We start from the raw sequence: 17,578 nt of genomic DNA, 5'->3' as shown, positions 1-17,578 counted from the left end.
GGTCCAGTGACCGGGAGCAAGAGGAACCTCTCCGAGGCATCCCCTGGGCTGGTGCCTGGATGCCCACATGGGAACACAGCTTCTGAGGAAGCTAAATTGCAGCCCAAACTGCTCCCCGTGAAAATCCTGTCTGCTTGGAGGGCGACTGGTGCTCCTCCTGGATTAATTCTCCCTAATTAGAGCCTCCTGTTGATGAGCACGTGAGTGGATCAAGGGCAAAATCCTCCTGTGCCTGGGGTCCCTCGCGGCACCGAGGGGCAGCCCCCAGCTGGGCTCACCCAGCTTTGTTTGCAGCCCCGGGGTCTGCTGCAAAAATAACCCTGGTCCGAAAAAAAAAACGAGGCACTGGGTGAGCCGAGTTAATGCTTTTTTTGTTTGTTTTTCTGGTTTTTGTTTTGTTTTTGTTTTAAAGCAAAATCCGCCTTTACCTCTCGTCTAGGAAATGAGACAGCAGAGAGCTGGGGTGGCTCGGGAGGGAGGTGGGGATGCAGATCCAGAGCAGAATTAGGCAAAATTTGTGCCTTTTCTGCCATTTGTACTTCTCTGGGCACACGAGTGCTGCTCTGCACGTAAATCTGTGTCTTTTAAATACATTTTTCCTTCGTGACCTGCTTATGGGACCAGCTAAGGCTCAGAAGGGGGTGGTTTTCACTGGGCATCAAGCACGGGCTGGTGTTTTTCAGGCTGGTCCCTCTTGAATTTTTGAGGCAGGTAAATCTTGAAAACAGAGCTGTGAAGTTCCAGCCGCTGCGTTGGCTCAGTTTTGGGGCAATCCACGCTCCCCAGCTTTCACATTTTCAGGTTGGTTTTAAAGTGCTTGTTACTCTGTGTCCTGGGACCCAAATTTTGCCGTGGAGCCGAATTTCAGGGACCCAAATTTCTCTCCTTGTGTGTCAGTCCCCTCCACATCGCTACCAGCTTAACCCGAAGGCCCAGAAAACTGCTCTGTAGGATGACATTTTTTGTTCTGATACCTTCAAACGAGGCCGTTTCGGGAAATGTGAATAATTATTTTGGAGAAATAAAGGTTTATACACCCAAGGTGCCAGGGAAGGGGAGAAGGGGGTGATACCCCTTGCTAGCACCACACTTTTCTCCTCAAACACTATTTTTGGGAGGTGCTGCCCTATTCCACGTCCTCCCCCGGCGCTGTTTAGTGAAAATCAAAAAATGCTATTACGAAAAATGGGGATGGGGGGGAAAGAGGGAGCCCAGCTCGGCACCCAGGGGCTTCCCTTCACCCCTCCTCGGCCTCTGTCCCCTCCCCACTGCTGCCGGGCCCCTGGCCCTGCTCTGGAGCCCCCTCCCCAGGGCTGGGAGGGGGCCGGGGGGACCCCAAAATCGGCCCCCTGTTCAAGGGGGCCCCATTCTGGGCACCTCAGGACCTGGGGGCGGGGCCAGGACCGAGAAGGGCGGGGCCAAAATCCATAGGGGGCGTGGTCAAGACCAGGAGGGGCGTGGGTTTTAGCATTGGGGGCGTGTCCTCGCGGGATGGGGGCATGTCTTAGCGGGATGGGGGCGTGTTCTAACGGGATTGTGGGCGTGTCTTTGTTGGGAGGGGGCGTGGCCTGGCTGGTTTGTGACCGTGTCCTGGCGGGCTTGTGGGCGTGTCTTGGCGGGATTGTGGGCGTGTCCCGGTGAGAAGGGGGCGTGTCCTCCCCCTGGCCACGCCCCCGCGGGCTGATATAGCGGCGCACGGGGCGGAGCGGCCCGGCCATGACCCTGCGGCGCCTGCGGCGGCTCCGGCCGAAGGAGGAGGAGGAGGAGGAGCAGGATGCGGCCCCGGCCCCGGCCCCGGAGCGCCCCGGCCCCGCCGCCGTCTACCGGGCGCTGGCGGCCGCCGGTGGGACCCTGCCCCGCGTGCGCAAGGTAGGAGGTTTGGCCCCCCCCGGGATGCTGAGGGGTCGTTTGCCGGTGTCGTCCCCCCCCCCCCACCAGTACCACCAGTACCACCAGCACCTCCCGGTTCGTGCCCCGGAGCCGCGATCGGGACCGGGTTGGGGCTGGAGGGGGGCGCATCCCTGGCTCAGCATCCCCACCCCGGGGGGGGTCCCGTGCCGGTGCTGTCCCCGCACCCCCGTCCTTAAATCCGTGTCCTCCCTCATCCTGTCCCCGTGTCCTGCCCCGGTGTCCCCCCGACCCAAGCGTCGCCTCCTGGCCCCGTTCCTCCCTGCTCCCACCCACGGCACCTTCCCCATGTCCCCATCCTGCCCCAGTATCCCCCCTCCAAGCCCTACGCCCTGCCCCAGTTCCTCCCCGCACCCTTCCCCGCTGGCTTTGGGGTCCGGGCACGGGTCCCCGCTCCCCATGTGCGTACCCGCGCCACCGGGACAGGGGCGTCCCCACGGTCCCCGTGCCTTGGGAAAGCCCCTCGGTGGCAGCTCTGGGCCCCGTCACCGCCCTTGTGCTCCCCCCGGGCCCCACGGCGCTTCCTGAGCGTCGGAGGGAAGCGAGAGTGGAGCCGACATCCGGAGCAGAAGTGGCTCTCGCGGCCCTGCCGTCACGTGCCGTGGGCCCTGGCTCCTTCCCGCTGACCGAGGCCACCGCAGGAGACGTCCCCAAACGGGGCCAGGGCGTCCTGCGTCACCTCCCCGTGCTGAGGGTGACGTTTTGGGTGCCGACGTGATGGGCTGCGTCCTTCCCGATGGGAAGGATACGTACCCGACGCCGGTTGTTGGGCGCTGAGATTTTTGGGGTCGCGTTTGGGATAGCCACCCGCTCCCAGCCACGGGCTCGGTGACACCCATTAGGTGCAGGGCATGGGGACGTGGTGGCACCTGGGCACCCCCGGGACGAGCCGCATGCGTTGCTCACGATGTGACCGCATGCACCTCTCCGGGGCATTTTGGGGGGAAAGCTCTGTCACCCCTACCCCGTGGCAAGGGTCCCGCTGGTCCCGCTGCCTGCCCACGCCTCCGTGCCCTCCACAAAGGGCCGATTGTCGGGGCCGAGAGGCGGCTCCTCATGAAAAGCCCGACGCCGAGATCCCAACAGGGCCCCTCTGTGCCCGCCCGCCCCCGCCCCGAGCGTGACTTGGGGTTCGGCACAGCCGACGTCAAAGCGTGGGGCGAGCGCAGAGCAGATGTGAGGGCGGCTTTGAGCACGGATAAAAGCCTCGTTATGCCCCAACGGCCAGGGCACGGGGTGGGGGGGGGGGGGGGCACAGGGCTCTTGGGTGCACGGGTGCTGGTCCGGTGCCGGCTTGGCACGGTGCTCATCCCCATGGGGTGCCCCGTTTTGTCCCCGGGGGAGTTCCGGGGGAATGCGAGCGGGTCGGTGCGCCCTGCTGATGGCTCTGCTTCTGCCGCAGGATGCGGGGTTCAAGTGGACGGCCCCGAGCGAGTCCCCAGAGGAGCACAGGTAGGGGTCAGGGTGCGGGTGACAAGGCGGGGGGGGCACGTGGAAGAGTGGGGCAGGGGTTGGAGCATCCCTGGGGTGCTGCCCCAGACACCCCACAGTGGGGTGGAGACGGAGGGGAGCCCAGGGTGGGTAAGGGATTAGCTGCCAGCAGGGTGCACGGCTCCCCACAGGGACCTGACACCCCCAGACCCCCCAAGGTCCCCCCCCAGGGGGTCCCATCCACAACTCCCAGACTTTCCCCGGGCATTCATCCACCCAGCCCCGAGAAAAACCCAAACCCCGAGGCAGCGTTTAGTTAGAAAAGTGCCCAAACTCTCAGCGGGCCGGGCCGGGAGGGGGCTCTGCCTCGTCCCTCACCCCTTGTGTCCCCCCCCCAGGAGGGTGGTGACGCTGGAGAAGAAGGCGGAGGAGACCTTTGGCTTCGAGATCCAGGTGGGTGCCGTGCCGTGCCGTGCCGTGCCGCGCTCCCCACCCTTCCAGCCCGCACCTTGCTTTGCATGGAGGGTATTTTTAAATTGTCTCTGAGCCACGGTTTTTATTTTTAGCCGTGACGGAGCTGCCTGCTTACCGAAGCCTCCCCTGGTGTGGGGGTGGCGAGGGGGGGGACACACGGACGGGCCCTTCCTGGCTGGGGGCGCAGGAATTTGGTGCAAGCCCCCCCCAGAGCCAGGGCAGCAGCCCCAGGTGCTGCTTAAACATTGAAATCCCCCCCCCAGGCCCTGTGGCTGTTGTAGGGGGGAAACCCTGGGTGTTTTTTTTAAAGGGGGGGGTGTTCCCCTAACCCCCCCCACCCCCTGTTTCAGACCTACGGGCTGCACCACCAGGACAGGAACAGCGTGGAAATGTTCACCTTCGTGTGCCAGGTGCACAGCGGGAGCCCAGCCGAGGCGGCGGGACTCAAAACTGGTGAGCGCAGCCCCCGGGGGGGGGGAAAAAAGAGGGGTCCCCGGGGGGGGGGGGGGGGGACTGGCATCCCTGATCCCATCCACCCCCACCTCCAGGGGACACCATCACGGGGGTGAACGGGCTGAACGTGGAGGGCATCCGGCACCGGGAGATCGTGGAGATCATCAAGAGCTCGGGGAATGTGCTCAGGTGAGCCTGGGGGGGGGGGGGATCCGGGGGTGCCGGGGGGGGGGGTCCCGAGGTGACCCCCAGCCCCGTGCTGACGGCTGCTGCCCCTCAGGCTCGACACGCTCTACGGGACGTCCATCCGGAGAGCTGAGCTGGAGGCACGGCTGCAGTACCTAAAGGTGAGGGGAAGGGCTGGGGGGGGGGTCGGGGGATCGGGGGGGGGGGTCTGGGACCCCTTCACGTAACCCTTAACCCCCACACCTCCCTTTTTTTTGCCCCACAGCAAACACTCTACGAGAAGTGGGGGGAGTACCGCTCGCTGATGGTGCAGGAGCAGCGCTTGGTGCGGGGTGAGTGGGGGGGGTCCCAGTAAAGGGGGGGGGTCCCAGGAGAGTGGGGGGGGTCCCAGGATAGAAGAGGGGGTGCAGGCAGCAGGGCAGTTCCTCGGGGTGCCCCAAATCCCCCCCTAAAACCCCTTCTGACCTCCCTCACCACTGCTATTTCCCCCCCCCCAGCAGGAGTGGTGGCCAAGGACCCCAGCATCTACGACACCCTCGAGTCCCTGCGCTGGTGCCTGCAGGGTGGGGGGGCCCCCCCGGGCTCCCCCCGCGCCAGCGCCGCCGGCAGCGACGATTCCTTGTACCAAACCTGCGTCTTCGCCGATTCCCTCGACAAGGACGGGGACGAGGGGGGCACCTCGAGCCCCGCGCCCCCTCCGCCCCGTTCCCGGCCAGCCCTGAGCCGCAGCTCCAGCCTAAAATGCAGCGGGGGCGCGGGGGCCGCGGGGCTGCTGTGGGCACGAGCCGGAGACCCCCGGCCCGGGGGGGGCGTGGGACCCCCCCACAAGGCTCGGCACAGCAGCTTCCGCCAGCGGTTGCTCAAATTCATCCCGGGACTGAACCGTGCGCTGGAGGAGGAGGAGAGCCACCTCTAGCTGGGGGTGCTGTTCCCTCCCATATCCCCCCCCCCGAGCCTAATTTATTTATTTATTGCAAGAAGCCCCCCCCCCACCCCAAGGTGTGGGGGGTCACGGCACCGAGGGACTCAAGCGGGGGCTGTTCCCAAGGTCCCGAGGTGGCTTCTGAAGCCACCGCTCATCTCAGGAACTGGTGGCCTCCGTGCTGGGGGAGGGGGGGGGGCATTGTGCCTCCTACCTCCCCCCCTCCAAAAAAAAAAAAAAAAAAAAAGGGTTTTGTACTGCGTGGCGCACTCGTTGCTCGCCAATACAGAGACTTTTTGACTTTTTTTGTACCCGCGTGTGGCTGTGACTCCGGCAGAGGTGGCTTTTGGGGACAGTGCCCCGTAAGGAACCCCCTGTGGCTGTGCCCCCCCAGCATAAAAAAAGAGTTTTGGCCGTCGTGGTGACCGCTGTCACCCTCTGGCCTGCGTGGGGACACCCCAGTCCCACCCCCCCCCCCTGCCTGCCTGTGGCCCCGCTGGGTCCCGGCCAGGCCCCTTCCTGCTCCGCTTCCTCCGGCAGCCACGGGAAGCGGCTCCCACCCCTGTCCTTCCGTTCCTGGGGTGCCCGGGGGGGGGAACGGGACGGGCACCGGGGTCCCCCACATCATATCCCCGCCCTGTTGCCCCCCCCAAGCCCTCGGGTGCTGTGCCCCGAGCCCCCCTGGGCTGTTCCAGCAGCACCCATGGGTGCCCTGGGACCTGCTGCCGGCGTGCCCTGGGTGCCCAGCACCAGCCCACAAAGGGCATCAAAAAAATGGGGTGGTTTTTTGGGGTGCAACTGTGGGATTCTTTGCATGGGGGGGGTCTTGACTGCCCTGTGTGCACCGAGAGCCCCCCATTGTGGTACAGGTGAATGGGGGGGGGGGTCCCACACCATGCCTCAGTTTCCCCATTGCCTTGTACCCCTTAAAATTAGGTCTTGGGGGTCCCGAGTGTGGCCCCACACCGTGTCCCATTGCACCCACAGCTGGGGGGGGGCACGAGGGGGTGCAGCGGGGGCTCAGCACCCGGGCACAACCTCACTGCCTGGGGGCTTTGGGGGATGAAAGGGATTTGGGGGGGGGGGGCTGCATGTGCGTGCCTGGTGCGTGTGCGTGCGCATGCCTGATGCCCGTGCACACGCGTGTGTGTGTGCATGCGTGTGCTGCACACCACGTGCCCGGGGGGGGGTTGTGTGTGTGCCTGGGCCCCCCCCCAGCTCCCCACTGCTCTCCTGCCTTGTCCCAGTTCCAGGAGGACTCCGTGCGTGGACATTTATGGTGCTGCTCCCGGGGCCGCCCGCGCGCGCGTTTGCCAGGGTCAGGGCACCCCGTCCCCGTCACGGGACCTTCCCCAGCAGCTGCCGCGCCACGCGGGGGCTTTTTTTAGCCCCAACCTGGAGCTCCACGTGCCCGGGTTGGGCACGAGCTGGTGGGCACGGGCTGGGCACCGGCCCCGTGGGCTGCAGGGTCACGCGTGGCACCCAGATGTGATGGGGTGCAGGGTGGGAACACCCCCGCTGCAGGCTCTCGTTACGGGCAAATCGAGGCCGGTGGCAGGGAGCCCGTGGGCAGCCTGAAAATCCCCCACCCCCTGCTCCTGCCCCAAGCGTGGCAGCCAGGCTGTGGGTGCAGCAGTGCGGGGTGACGGATGGCACCGGGTGACGGATGGCACCGGGTGACGGATGGCACCGGGTGACGGATGGCACTGGGTGACGGATGGCTCGGGGTGACAGATGGCACAGGGGTGTTGGATGGCACAGGGTGACAGATGGCACAGGGAGATGGATTGTATAGGGTGCCCGATGGCACAGGGTGACAGATAGCACAGGGTGATGGCACGGGGTGGTGGCACAGGGAGACAGATTGCATAGGGTGCCCGATGGCACGGGGTGACAGATGGTTTGGGGTGACAGCACAGGGTGATGGCACAGGGGGATGGATTCCATGGGGTGCCTGATGGCACGGGGTGCCCGATGGCACGGGGTACCCGATGACACGGGGTGGCTGATGGCACATGGTGGCTGATGGCACAGGGTACCCGATGACACGGGATGGCCACCACATCCCCATGGCTTCCCTGTTGTCCCCCAGGGCCCCTCAGCCGTGCCACGCCGTGCCGCCGGGATTACGGGATTACGGGATTACGGGGTGAGCGTGTCCTCCCCCGGCGTAGGGCAGCGGGTGCTGCAGGTACAGCTAATCCCGGTGCGGGGGCCGCCGGCCGAGCCTCCCGGGCCGGCTCCGTGGGCACCGAGGGGCTGCAGCAGCCGCGCTGCCCCGGGCCCCCCCCCCCGACGCCCCCGACGGCTCCGGTTCCCCGGGACCTGGCCGCGATCCCCGGCCCGGCCCCGGTTTTGCCCCGGTTCCAGCCTCGGGGTGCGGGGCCCCGGTGGGTTCCGCCGAGCTCCGGGGCCGACCCTGCCCGAGGGAATCCCCGCGGGGGCGGCCCCGGGGCTGCCGCCGGGATTCCGTGACGTCAGCGGCGGGCATGACGTCACGGGGCCCCAGCTCGGGGCGGGTGGCGAGCGGCGGCGGCGGCGCCGGGAGCCGGGACCGGCACCGGGACGGGGCGAGGTAACGGGGGGCGCGGAGGGGGCGGCGGCAGCGCCCGACCCCCGGCCCCGTTCCCCCCCCGTTGCCCCCGAGCCCCCCGGGAGCTCTGCGCCCCCCCCCAGCACCCCCCTGCCGGTGTCCCCGGGCCCCTCCGGTCCTGGGTTTCGCCCCTCGCCGTTCCTTGAGAGGCCCGGGGGGGGGCCCAGAGCCGGAGGTGGGGTCCCGACGGCGCCCCCCCAAGGGGGTCCCTTCGTGCTGGGGGGGGGCACGACCGGGGGGCACCGGTAGTGCCACCGGACAGGAGGCTGGCGTTGAGTGGAGGGGGTATTGAATTGGGGGGGGGTGGGCACTACCGGGGGGGGCTCGTACTGGGCGGGGGGGGGGGGAGGAGCACGACCGGGGGGGCTCGGACTCGGGGCGGGGGGGGCACTACCGGGCGGCACTGCAGAGGGCGGCATTGCCGAGGGCGCTACCGGGGGGGGCGCATTGCCAGGGCTGGTGGGGGGCAGCAACCGGGGGGCACCGGGGGTCTCGCCCAGCCCCGCCCAGCCCCGGGCCCCCCCCTCGGCCCCCCCTCCGGTCCCGCGGGGGCTGAGCTCATCTCCCCGGCCCGAAGCGGTTCCCCCGGCCGGGCGGTGCTGGGCGGCCGCCAGCAGCCGCCGCTGTTTCCATCGGCCCGGCCAGGGTCTCCCCGCGGGCAGGGCGGCCCCGGGGGGGGGGGCACAGCCGGGAAGGGGGGGCCCCGGGGGGGCTCCCGCACAGCCCTCGGGGTGGCACCCCTCAGTGGTTCGGGGCACGGGGGCAGCCGCTAACCCTAAACCTAATCCTAACCCTAATCCTAACCCTAAACCCAGCCCCGGTGGGAGTGGGACCCGCAGTCCCCCCGGTTGTAGGGTGCCCCCCCCCCTCTCCACACTCCGATTTGTTCCGCCCCGGTTGTCCCGGGCCCCCCGCGGCCCCGCTCGGCCCGGGCCGGCCGCCAGCAGCTCGGCACCGAGGCGCCTCCGAGCCCGTCCCGGTTGCGCGGCTCTCGGCCACCTGCGAGCACCGGGACCCGCGATAAAAATACGGGAACCGTCGGAACCGGCACCGGTGCGTCCAGGAACGGGGATCGGAGGCGCTGAAAGCCCCGCTTCTGGCTTCCAGGGACGGGCGGAGGAAGGTGACCGGACCGGGGATGCCCCGGTGGCACCGGGAGAGAGCTCGCTGTTGCCCCGCTGTCCCTGCCGGTAACCGGGTCCCGCACGGCCGGAGCTGCCCCGGGGTCCTCCCGGTGCCCGCGGCCCCGGGAGCTTCTCTTGGTGCTGGGGCTCTGGGGAGGACACCGGGGGTACCGGCACCGGGAGGGAACCAGGGGCGCTGGCACCGGGAGGGCACGGGAAAGTTGGCAGCGGGATGGCACCGAAAACACCGGCTCCGGTTCCCACCGGCACAGCGGATACCGACACCAGGAGGGCACTGGGGACACCGGCACCGGAGCTACCGACAACGGGAGGCACCGGGGCCGCTGCCACCGGGAGGGCACGGGGCGCACCGGCACCGGGGCTACCGCACCGGGACGGCACGGGGAATACCGGCACCGGGCACCCGGGCGGCGGTCCCGGGAGCCCCGGAGAGGGAAAGGGGGGGGAGGAGGAGGGGAGGGAAGCGGGGGGCGCCCGCGCTATTTTTAGCCGGGGCCGCGCAGGGGTATTTTTAGCGCGGGCGCCGAGGTTGCGTCAATGGAACCCCGCGTGCGTCACGGCCGCGCCCCCGCCGGAACCGCCCCCCCGCTCCTTCTACGGTGCCGCCGTGCGTCACGGGCCCGCGCACCGCCCCGCGCGTCACCGAGCGCTTAAGAGAAAGTAGTGGCGGGGTCCGAGCCCGGCGGAGCAACCGGCAGCGGCGGCAGAACGGGACCGGAGCGCCGCGCCCCGGCACCCCGGGTACGGCTTGGGGAGGCACCGGGAGGGTGTCCCGGAGTAGGGGTGGAGGGACCGGGATGGAGAGTCCCCGGTGGAAACGGGGGAGAGGGAGGGGGCGGTGCGCGCTCTGCAAGGTGCGTGGGTTTGGGGTGCTCCGGGAGCACCGGGGGGGTCGGGATGGGGCGTCCCGGTGGGGTGGGGGGCCGGGGGGCGCCGGGTCGGGCGGTGCGCGCCCGGTAAAGTGTGCGGGGAGTGGGGTGCCGGGGTTGCCGGGGGTGCCGGGGGCACCGGAGCGCCCCGCTAGCACCGCCGGTAACGGGGTCAGGGCAGCGCCGAGCAAGGAGCGTGGAGAGCGGGCGGCCCGGTGGTGACACCGGGGGGAGTCGGGGAAAGGGACCGGGTGGCGTGCGGGATCCCCGGCACGGGCAGTCCCGGTGGCAGCGGGGAGAGCCGCGACGGAGGCTGCCCCGGCAGCACTGGGGGGCGCCGGGAGCCAGCGGTGCCGCGGGCAGACGGAGAGAGGGGTCCCGCCGGCACCGGGGCAGCCGGGCTCCGTGCACGGTGCGCGGGGTTGGGGAGCTCCGGTGGCTCCGGGGCGCTCCGTGCGGCTCCGCGGGGGGAGCCGGGCAGCGGCGGGACCGCGTTTTTTGGGGCTGTCCCCGGCCGCACCGGGCCAGGGCACGGCTGCTCCCTGCACCCAAAACCTCCGCCTGCAGCCGGGAGGGGGGGGGAACGGGGGTGGCAAAGCCCCATTCCCGGTGCTGCCTTCCCGGTGGCACGGTGCAGGCAGCACCGTGAGGGGCCTGGCAGCGGCTGCACCGTGGCAGAAGGCAGCAGGTGCCGGGGGGAGGTGGGCAGCGCTCCCCCCTGCGCCGCCAGCTGCTCTCGCCCGCCCGCAGCCCAGGGCTTGGTGCCAGGGGCTGCCACCAGCCTGCGTTGGCAGCGGGCTCCGGGCAGGGCTCTGGGCAGCTTCCCGCACTCCCCGACGAGGATCCTGCAATTAATGCCCGCCTCGAGCCGCGGGGGCTGCTGCAGAAATTTGGGCTCGTCCCTGGGGGATTTCGTGCTGGGGACCCCCAAACGCCACCGGCATTTGAATAGGCAAAAGGAGAGGAAGCAGCAACTGAGCCGAGCGCTGCCTGCTGCCGCTGGACAAAGCCCCCGCGGGGTTTGTAGGAACGGGCTGCAGGTTTGCATGGAGCAGCGGCCGGGCAGCAATTTGCAGCTGGGATTTGCATGGCACCAAGCTGCCGGCAGAGCCGCTGCGGCCCCCGCCGTGTCCCCGGCATCGTGCCCTGCTGCTGCGTGGCAGGAGGCAGCCGGCGTTCCCCAGCCCCTCGGAAAAATCTGCACCGTGGGAGCTCTTTGCGCTTCCCCGTGCTGGCCTGGTCCCGCTGGTGGAAAGGTGCCACGAGGGGGGGGGTGAAGGGAGAGGGGGGGCGCGCATGTCTGCCCGGTAAATCCCAGTGTGGTTCGGTCCCAGGAGGCCGAAGGCTCTATTTTGGGAGCACGGGACAGCCAGCCCCCAGGGGGAGGTGGCACTCGGCAGGGGGACACTTTGTGTGGCACTCCAGCCACGATCCCCCTCAGCCCCGACAGATGGGGACAAACCCCACGGCGGCACAGGGACACCGGGAGCAGCCTGGGGTCGGTGGCACCGAGGGGGTAGTGGGGCTGGGCCCACGCAGGGTATTTTTACCCGGCTCCCCGGGTGGGTGTCAGCTTTCTGGAGGGCGCAGCGCGAGAGCTGCAGGAACTTGGCTGAGGGGTGGCCCGTGGGGCAAACTGGCACCGCGCTGTGCCGGGGGCTCCGGCCCGCGGCCTCGGTGCCAGGCGCGGGGTGACCTTTAAAGGTCTGCGAGATGAATTACATTATCGTCTTGCCATGAGGGTCACCACTGTCTTGGCTTTCAGCTGGACCTGAGACTCCTGTTACGCGTCTCCGCGGCCGCGGGGCTGGATCCGGCCACCTGTGCCTCCCGTGCTGGGGGCTCCTTGCCCCCATGCAGCAGCTCCGGCTGCAGCCTGCCCTGGGCTGCTTTTGCTGTTCCACCGAGCTCCAAAAAGGCTCCTTGGGGAGCCGAGCGCCCCGGTTTAGCCTGGTCTCAGGGCCAGCTTCAGCCCCCCGCCCCCCCCGGCCCAAAGACCGGCTTCCCTCAGCCAGACCGGAGCTCGGGAATCCGCCGGCCGCATTCCTCCCTCCTTCCCTTTCGTCGGCTTTGCTAACCCAGCGTTTTGGGGAATGTCCTTTGCTCCCATTGGCTGCGCCGTGACCTTTCTTGGGGACAACAGCGGCTGCCACAGGGCCCTGGGCTTGCGAGGGGGATGCCTTGGCACGCGCCGAGCCCCGCGCCGTGGCTCTCACCCCTCTCCATCCCTCGGCGCAGGCTCCGTGGGGCAGGCGGGGTGGGCGCAGGAGCAGCAGGGTGGGCGCAGGAGCAGCAGGGTCCCCGCTGACACCCCACTCTCCCCGCAGAGATGCCCTGCATCCAGGCGCAGTATGGCACAGCCGGCGCTGGCCCCTGCGAGCGCTGCCCCAGCGAGCTGCTGAGCCCCGACGGCGGCCGCTTCCCCATGGAGGTGGCCGGTGCCGACCTGGCGGCCGCTCCCGCCCTGCCCAGCTTCAGCACCTTCATGGAGAGCTACGCCGGGGAGTTCGACGCCTTCCTCTACCAGCTGCCGGCCAGCAGCCAGCCCGCCGCCTTCAAGCTGGAGGACTTCCAGGTGTACGGCTGCTACCCCGGCGCCTTCGGGCAGCCCGAGGAGACCCTCTCCTCCAGCGGGTCGGACTGTTACGGCAGCCCCTGTTCCGTCCCCTCGCCGGCCACGCCGGGCTTCCAGGCGCCCCAAATGCCAGGCTGGGAGGGCTCCTTCGGGGCGTATTCACCGCCGCCGAGCTACGAGGGAGGGCGGCCTTGGGCTGAGCCAGCAAAGGGGGGCGCGGCGCAGCCCCCCTTCTTCGCCTTCGGGCCCCCGGCCCCCAGCCCCGGTGGCTCCCCCGGGCCCCTGAAGGACCCGCGCCTGCTGGACACGGACGCCTTCGCGCTGCCCCAGGGCTCCCCGGGGGCTTTCTCCGGGTTGCCTCTGGCCCCCGCCTCGCCGCTGCTGGAGGGGCCCACGCTGGCCCCCGCCAAGACGCGCAGCCCCGGGGCGGGCGAGGGACGCTGCGCCGTCTGCGGGGACAACGCCTCCTGCCAGCACTACGGCGTGCGCACCTGCGAGGGCTGCAAGGGTTTCTTCAAGGTAAGAAACGCCACGAGGGAGAATTCCTGCCTTGCCTCCCCAGCCATGGGTCACCCCGAGAGGGACGGGGGCAGGGAGAGCGGCCCTAGCCCCGGTGTCCCCAGCCCCAACGTCCCGGTGGCACAGCGGGGGCCCCCCCTAAGCAGCTTTGGAGCCGGATGCGGGGCCGGAGCGGGCGGCGGAGGACAGAAGGGCTTTTGTTCGGTGGCTCCGCGCCCCGGGGCTGAGCTCGCTCGCTCCTTCCCCGCCCGCAGCGCACGGTGCAGAAGAACGCCAAGTACATCTGCCTGGCCAACAAGGACTGCCCCGTGGACAAGAGGCGGAGGAACCGCTGCCAGTTCTGCCGCTTCCAGAAGTGCCTGGCCGTGGGCATGGTCAAAGAAGGTACCAGGGTTGATTTGGGGGGTTGGGCACAGCTACGGGGACCCCCCGGTGCCTGGCTGAGGACGCCCGAGCTCATTGCACGTCCTGCTGCCCGCAGTGGTCCGGACCGACAGCCTGAAGGGTCGCCGTGGCCGCCTGCCCTCCAAGCCCAAGCAGCCTCCGGACGCGTCCCCCGTCAGCCTCATCACCTCCCTGGTGCGGGCACACATCGACTCCGTCCCCAGCGCCACCAAGCTCGACTACTCCAAGGTAGGGCCGGTGCCACCCCGGTGCCACCCCCGTGCCACCTGGAGCTCTCCCCGGGGCTCTGATCCTCACCACCCCGTCCCCATCCCGTCCCGGCAGTTCCAGGAGGCGGCGCCGTGCCAGTTCGAGAAGGAGGACTCGGTGGACGTGCAGCAGTTCTACGACCTCCTCACCGGCTCCATGGACGTCATCCGCAAGTGGGCTGAGAAGATCCAGGGCTTCGCCGAGCTGCCCAAGGAGGACCAGGACCTGCTGCTGGAGTCGGCTTTCCTGGAGCTCTTCATCCTGCGCCTGGCGTACCGGTGAGCCGCGGCACGGTGCGGGGTGGCGGGGACGTTTGGGGCCGTGCCAGGGAGGGGGGGGTGACAATCAGGCTGTGCCCGCAGCTCCAGGCCGGAGGAAGGCAAACTCATCTTCTGCAACGGCGTGGTGCTGCACCGGCTGCAGTGCGTGCGGGGCTTCGGCGAGTGGATCGACGCCATCCTCGAGTTCTCCCAGAGCCTGCACCGCATGAGCGTGGACGTGCCCTCCTTCTCCTGCCTCGCCGCCCTCGTCATCATCACAGGTGAGGTGGGGACGGGATGGGATCCCCCTGTCCCTCCAGCACCGGGTGTCCCCTCCCCTGGCCCCGCGGTCCTCACACCTCGTCCCCGCGCAGATCGCCACGGGCTGAAGGAGCCGAAACGGGTGGAGGAGCTGCAGAACCGCATCGTGGGCTGCCTCAAGGACCACGTGGCGGCGGGCGAACCGGGTCGCCCCGGCTGCCTCTCCAAGCTGCTGGGCAAACTGCCCGAGCTGCGCACCCTCTGCACCCAGGGGCTGCAGCGCATCTTCTACCTGAAGCTGGAGGACCTGGTGCCGCCGCCGCCCATCGTCGACAAGATCTTCATGGACACGCTGCCCTTCTGAGCGCCCTCACCCCGGGGATTGCCCGGGTCCACCCCCCCGAGGATGTCCAGGTCCCCCTGAGGATGTCCAGGTCCCCCTGGGGATGTCCAGGTCCCCCCTTGGGGACGCCCGGGTCCCCCCCTTGTGCCTTCACGGCGCCGGCAGCGTGAGGCCAGCCGGCGCGGTGCTCCCTCCTCCCTGTACAAACGCCCGCGTTGTAAATACCGAGAGGCCGGATCCTGTACAGAGCAGGGGGTGCAGGGAGGGGGGGGGCTTGCACCGGACCCCCCCCAGCCTCCTCCTGCTCCCCCTTTTTTTTTTTTCTCGTTTCTTTTGGCCTTTTTCTGTATATAAACTTGTACGTACAATCTCAGCACCACCACCCCACATTTATATTTGTGCACCCCCCCCCCCCTGCCCCCAGGGCTCTTTCACCCTCTCTCCCCAACCCCCCCCCCCCCCCAGGTAATATATTCTATATTTAATATATTGAAATTTGGACAAGTGCTGCCCGCTGCCCCCCTCTCTGAGCCGGGACGGGGTGCGGGCGGCGGTGGCTCCGGTGTCGGTGACGGGGACAGCCGGGGCGCCGCGGCCACACGTTGCCCACGCCGCGGCCCCGCTGCCCTTGAACCCTCGCTCACCCCCGTGGCGGCGGCTGCCGCAGCCCCGCACCTGTCGCCCGCCTGATTTATCCTCCCCAAAATAACCCGGGAAGCGTGACCGCCACCCCCCAGCCTGCCGGGGTGCAGGGACGAGGCTCCGGGGACGGTGCCAGGAGGGGACGTTCAAGGGGCAGGGCATCAAAGGGGGGGGCTCACTCCCAGCCTGGGTCTTGCAGCCATGCATGGGGGGGTTATGGAGGGAGGAGGGTGCTTGGGGTTAGGGATGGGGGTGTCCTGGTGTGGGGGGATAATGGGGACAGGATGGGGGGTGTCCTGGTGCATGGGGACAGGATAGGGGGTGTCCCAGTGCACGGGGACAGTAGGGACAGGGATGGGGTGGGTGTCCCAGTGCATGGGGACAGGGATAGGGGGGGTGTCCCATTGCAGGGGGACAGGAATGGGGAGGGGGGAGTCCTGGTGCACGGGGACAGTGGGGTCAGGATGGGGTGGGTGTCCCATTGCGTGGGGACAGGGGTGCATGGGGACAATGGGGACAGGATAGGGGGGGTGTCCCGTGCATGGGGACAGGAATATGGGGGGTGTCCCGTGCATGGGGACAGTAGGGACAGGGATGGGGTGGGTGTCACAGTGCATGGGGACAGTGGAGATAGGAATAGGGTGGGAGTCCTAGTGCATGGGGACAGCGGGGGGGGGGGACACACACCAGGTTGGCACTGTCCCCTTCCTCCTGCCGGGGACAGCCTGCCCCCACAGCAGTGTTCCTGGGGCCACCAAGGGCCAGCGCAGAACAAGGGGCGCATTGAGGCGGCGGGGCCGGGGGGGGCCGCGGCGGCGCACAACAAGGCGCCCTCTGTCCCCCCACGCCCACAGCACCCACCCCGCACACAATGGGCAGCGCTGAGCCCAGCGGTGGGGCCGCGGGCGGGGTGGGGGGGGGTGGCTGGGGGGGAGACGGGAAAGCTGCAGGCAACGGGAACGGGGGGCCAGGGTGGGCACGGCGAGGGCTGCCGGCACCGTATGGCACGGCACGGCTCTGGGGCTCCAGCTTTTCCTCGGGACAGAATTGCCGTGTTGTAGGGCAGGGATGACGGTGCCATGGGGCTGGGATGACCGTGCTGTGGGGCAGAAATGACCACGCTGTGGGGCTGGGATGACCGTGTTATGGGGCAGGGACGGACGTGCCATGGAGCTGGCAGCGAGGCCGTTGCCCACCTCGTTGCGTTCCCCATCTCCCTCGTAGGAGCTGCTGCGGGAGGGTTGGGGACACTGGTGCCAACGGGGCTGGGTAAAAATAACCCCGGGGCTGGCTCGGGCTGCCCGGTGCACACACACGCGTGTCCTGGCGTGTGCCCAGCCCCACATGGCAAGGACACGCGTGTGGGGACGTGCGCCCAGGGCCGGGCCATGGCCACGTGGCTCCCTGCTGTGTCCCCCGGGGGTGTGGGCGTCCTGCTGGTGGGACGGGGCAGGGGGCACAGTGTGGTGGCAGGCCAACACCCCGCATCCCCACCCACCTGTCTGCCATGTCCCTGTACCCCGTGTCCCCATGTCCTTCGGGTGCATTTGTCCCCGTGTCCCCCTGTCCTTTGGGTCCATTTGTCCCCATATCCCCCTGTCCTTCACACCCATCCATCCCCATGTCCCCCGTCCTTTGGATCCATCTGTCCCTTGTCCCCATGTCCCCCTGTCCTTCCTATCCATCCATCCCCATGTCTCCATGTCCCCCTGTCCCCATCACCTTTGTCCAGCTGTCCCCATGTCCCCGTGTCCCCATGTCTCCATATCCCCCATCACATGCCCAATGTCCCCCTCCACACCCCACCCCCTTTGTCTCCTCGCACCCCATTCTCGTGTCCCTGCACCCAGGGGTGCGACACCTCGGGGTCACCTCGGGTCACCGGGGGTCACCTCAGGTCACCAGGGGTCACCGGGGGTCACTGGGGGTCACCGGCGCGGAGCGGTCCTCCCGCGGGGCCTCCCCACCAGGGGGCGCTGTGGGCTGTGCAGCGCCGCTAGGAAGACGCGAGCCGCTCTGCGCTGCGGGAGGCCAACTCGATGGTACCCTGCCTCGGAACGAACCAAACGGGCTGCGGGGGGGGGGGGGGCGGCGGCAATCCCCACCCGGGGGCTGTGCTCGTGCTGTGCCCCGCGGCCGGGAACGGCTGAGGAGGAGGCAGAAATACCCGAAATAAAGCCTCGGGGTCGGTCAAGGCGGCTTGGATGAGAAAAGAGCCGAGCATCGGGAGGTGACGTCCTGGGTCTCCCCTAAAAGAGGATGGGCTGGCCCGCTCCGCCCCCCGCCCCCCCCCCGCCCCGTCAGGTGCTCGGGGACCGGGGCCGGGAACCGGGGCCCAGCGGG

The 17,578-nt window shown here is 68.8% G+C and overlaps 2 protein-coding genes across 2 annotated transcripts; both read left to right on the top strand.

Moving 5' to 3' along the window:
* The first annotated feature begins 1,716 nt into the window (after positions 1-1,716).
* On the top strand, positions 1,717-5,683 carry GRASP (general receptor for phosphoinositides 1 associated scaffold protein). The gene is made up of 8 exons (XM_032204695.1): positions 1,717-1,869; positions 3,311-3,360; positions 3,738-3,792; positions 4,164-4,266; positions 4,362-4,455; positions 4,547-4,613; positions 4,718-4,784; positions 4,950-5,683. Exons 1-8 carry the CDS (start codon positions 1,717-1,719, stop codon positions 5,366-5,368), a joined length of 1,008 nt encoding a protein of 335 aa, XP_032060586.1. The 3' UTR covers positions 5,369-5,683.
* A 4,096-nt stretch (positions 5,684-9,779) lies between these two features.
* Positions 9,780-14,839, top strand: NR4A1 (nuclear receptor subfamily 4 group A member 1). The gene is made up of 7 exons (XM_032204845.1): positions 9,780-9,853; positions 12,309-13,075; positions 13,330-13,459; positions 13,557-13,708; positions 13,805-14,007; positions 14,092-14,270; positions 14,364-14,839. Exons 2-7 carry the CDS (start codon positions 12,311-12,313, stop codon positions 14,612-14,614), a joined length of 1,680 nt encoding a protein of 559 aa, XP_032060736.1. The 5' UTR covers positions 9,780-9,853; positions 12,309-12,310; the 3' UTR covers positions 14,615-14,839.
* Positions 14,840-17,578: the final 2,739 nt, after the last annotated feature.

Source organism: Aythya fuligula, chromosome 29 (assembly GCF_009819795.1).
Source record: "Aythya fuligula isolate bAytFul2 chromosome 29, bAytFul2.pri, whole genome shotgun sequence".
NCBI lineage: Eukaryota > Metazoa > Chordata > Aves > Anseriformes > Anatidae > Aythya > Aythya fuligula.
The sequence above is the reverse complement of the archived record's forward strand: the minus strand, read 5'-3'. Positions and strand labels throughout refer to the sequence as shown.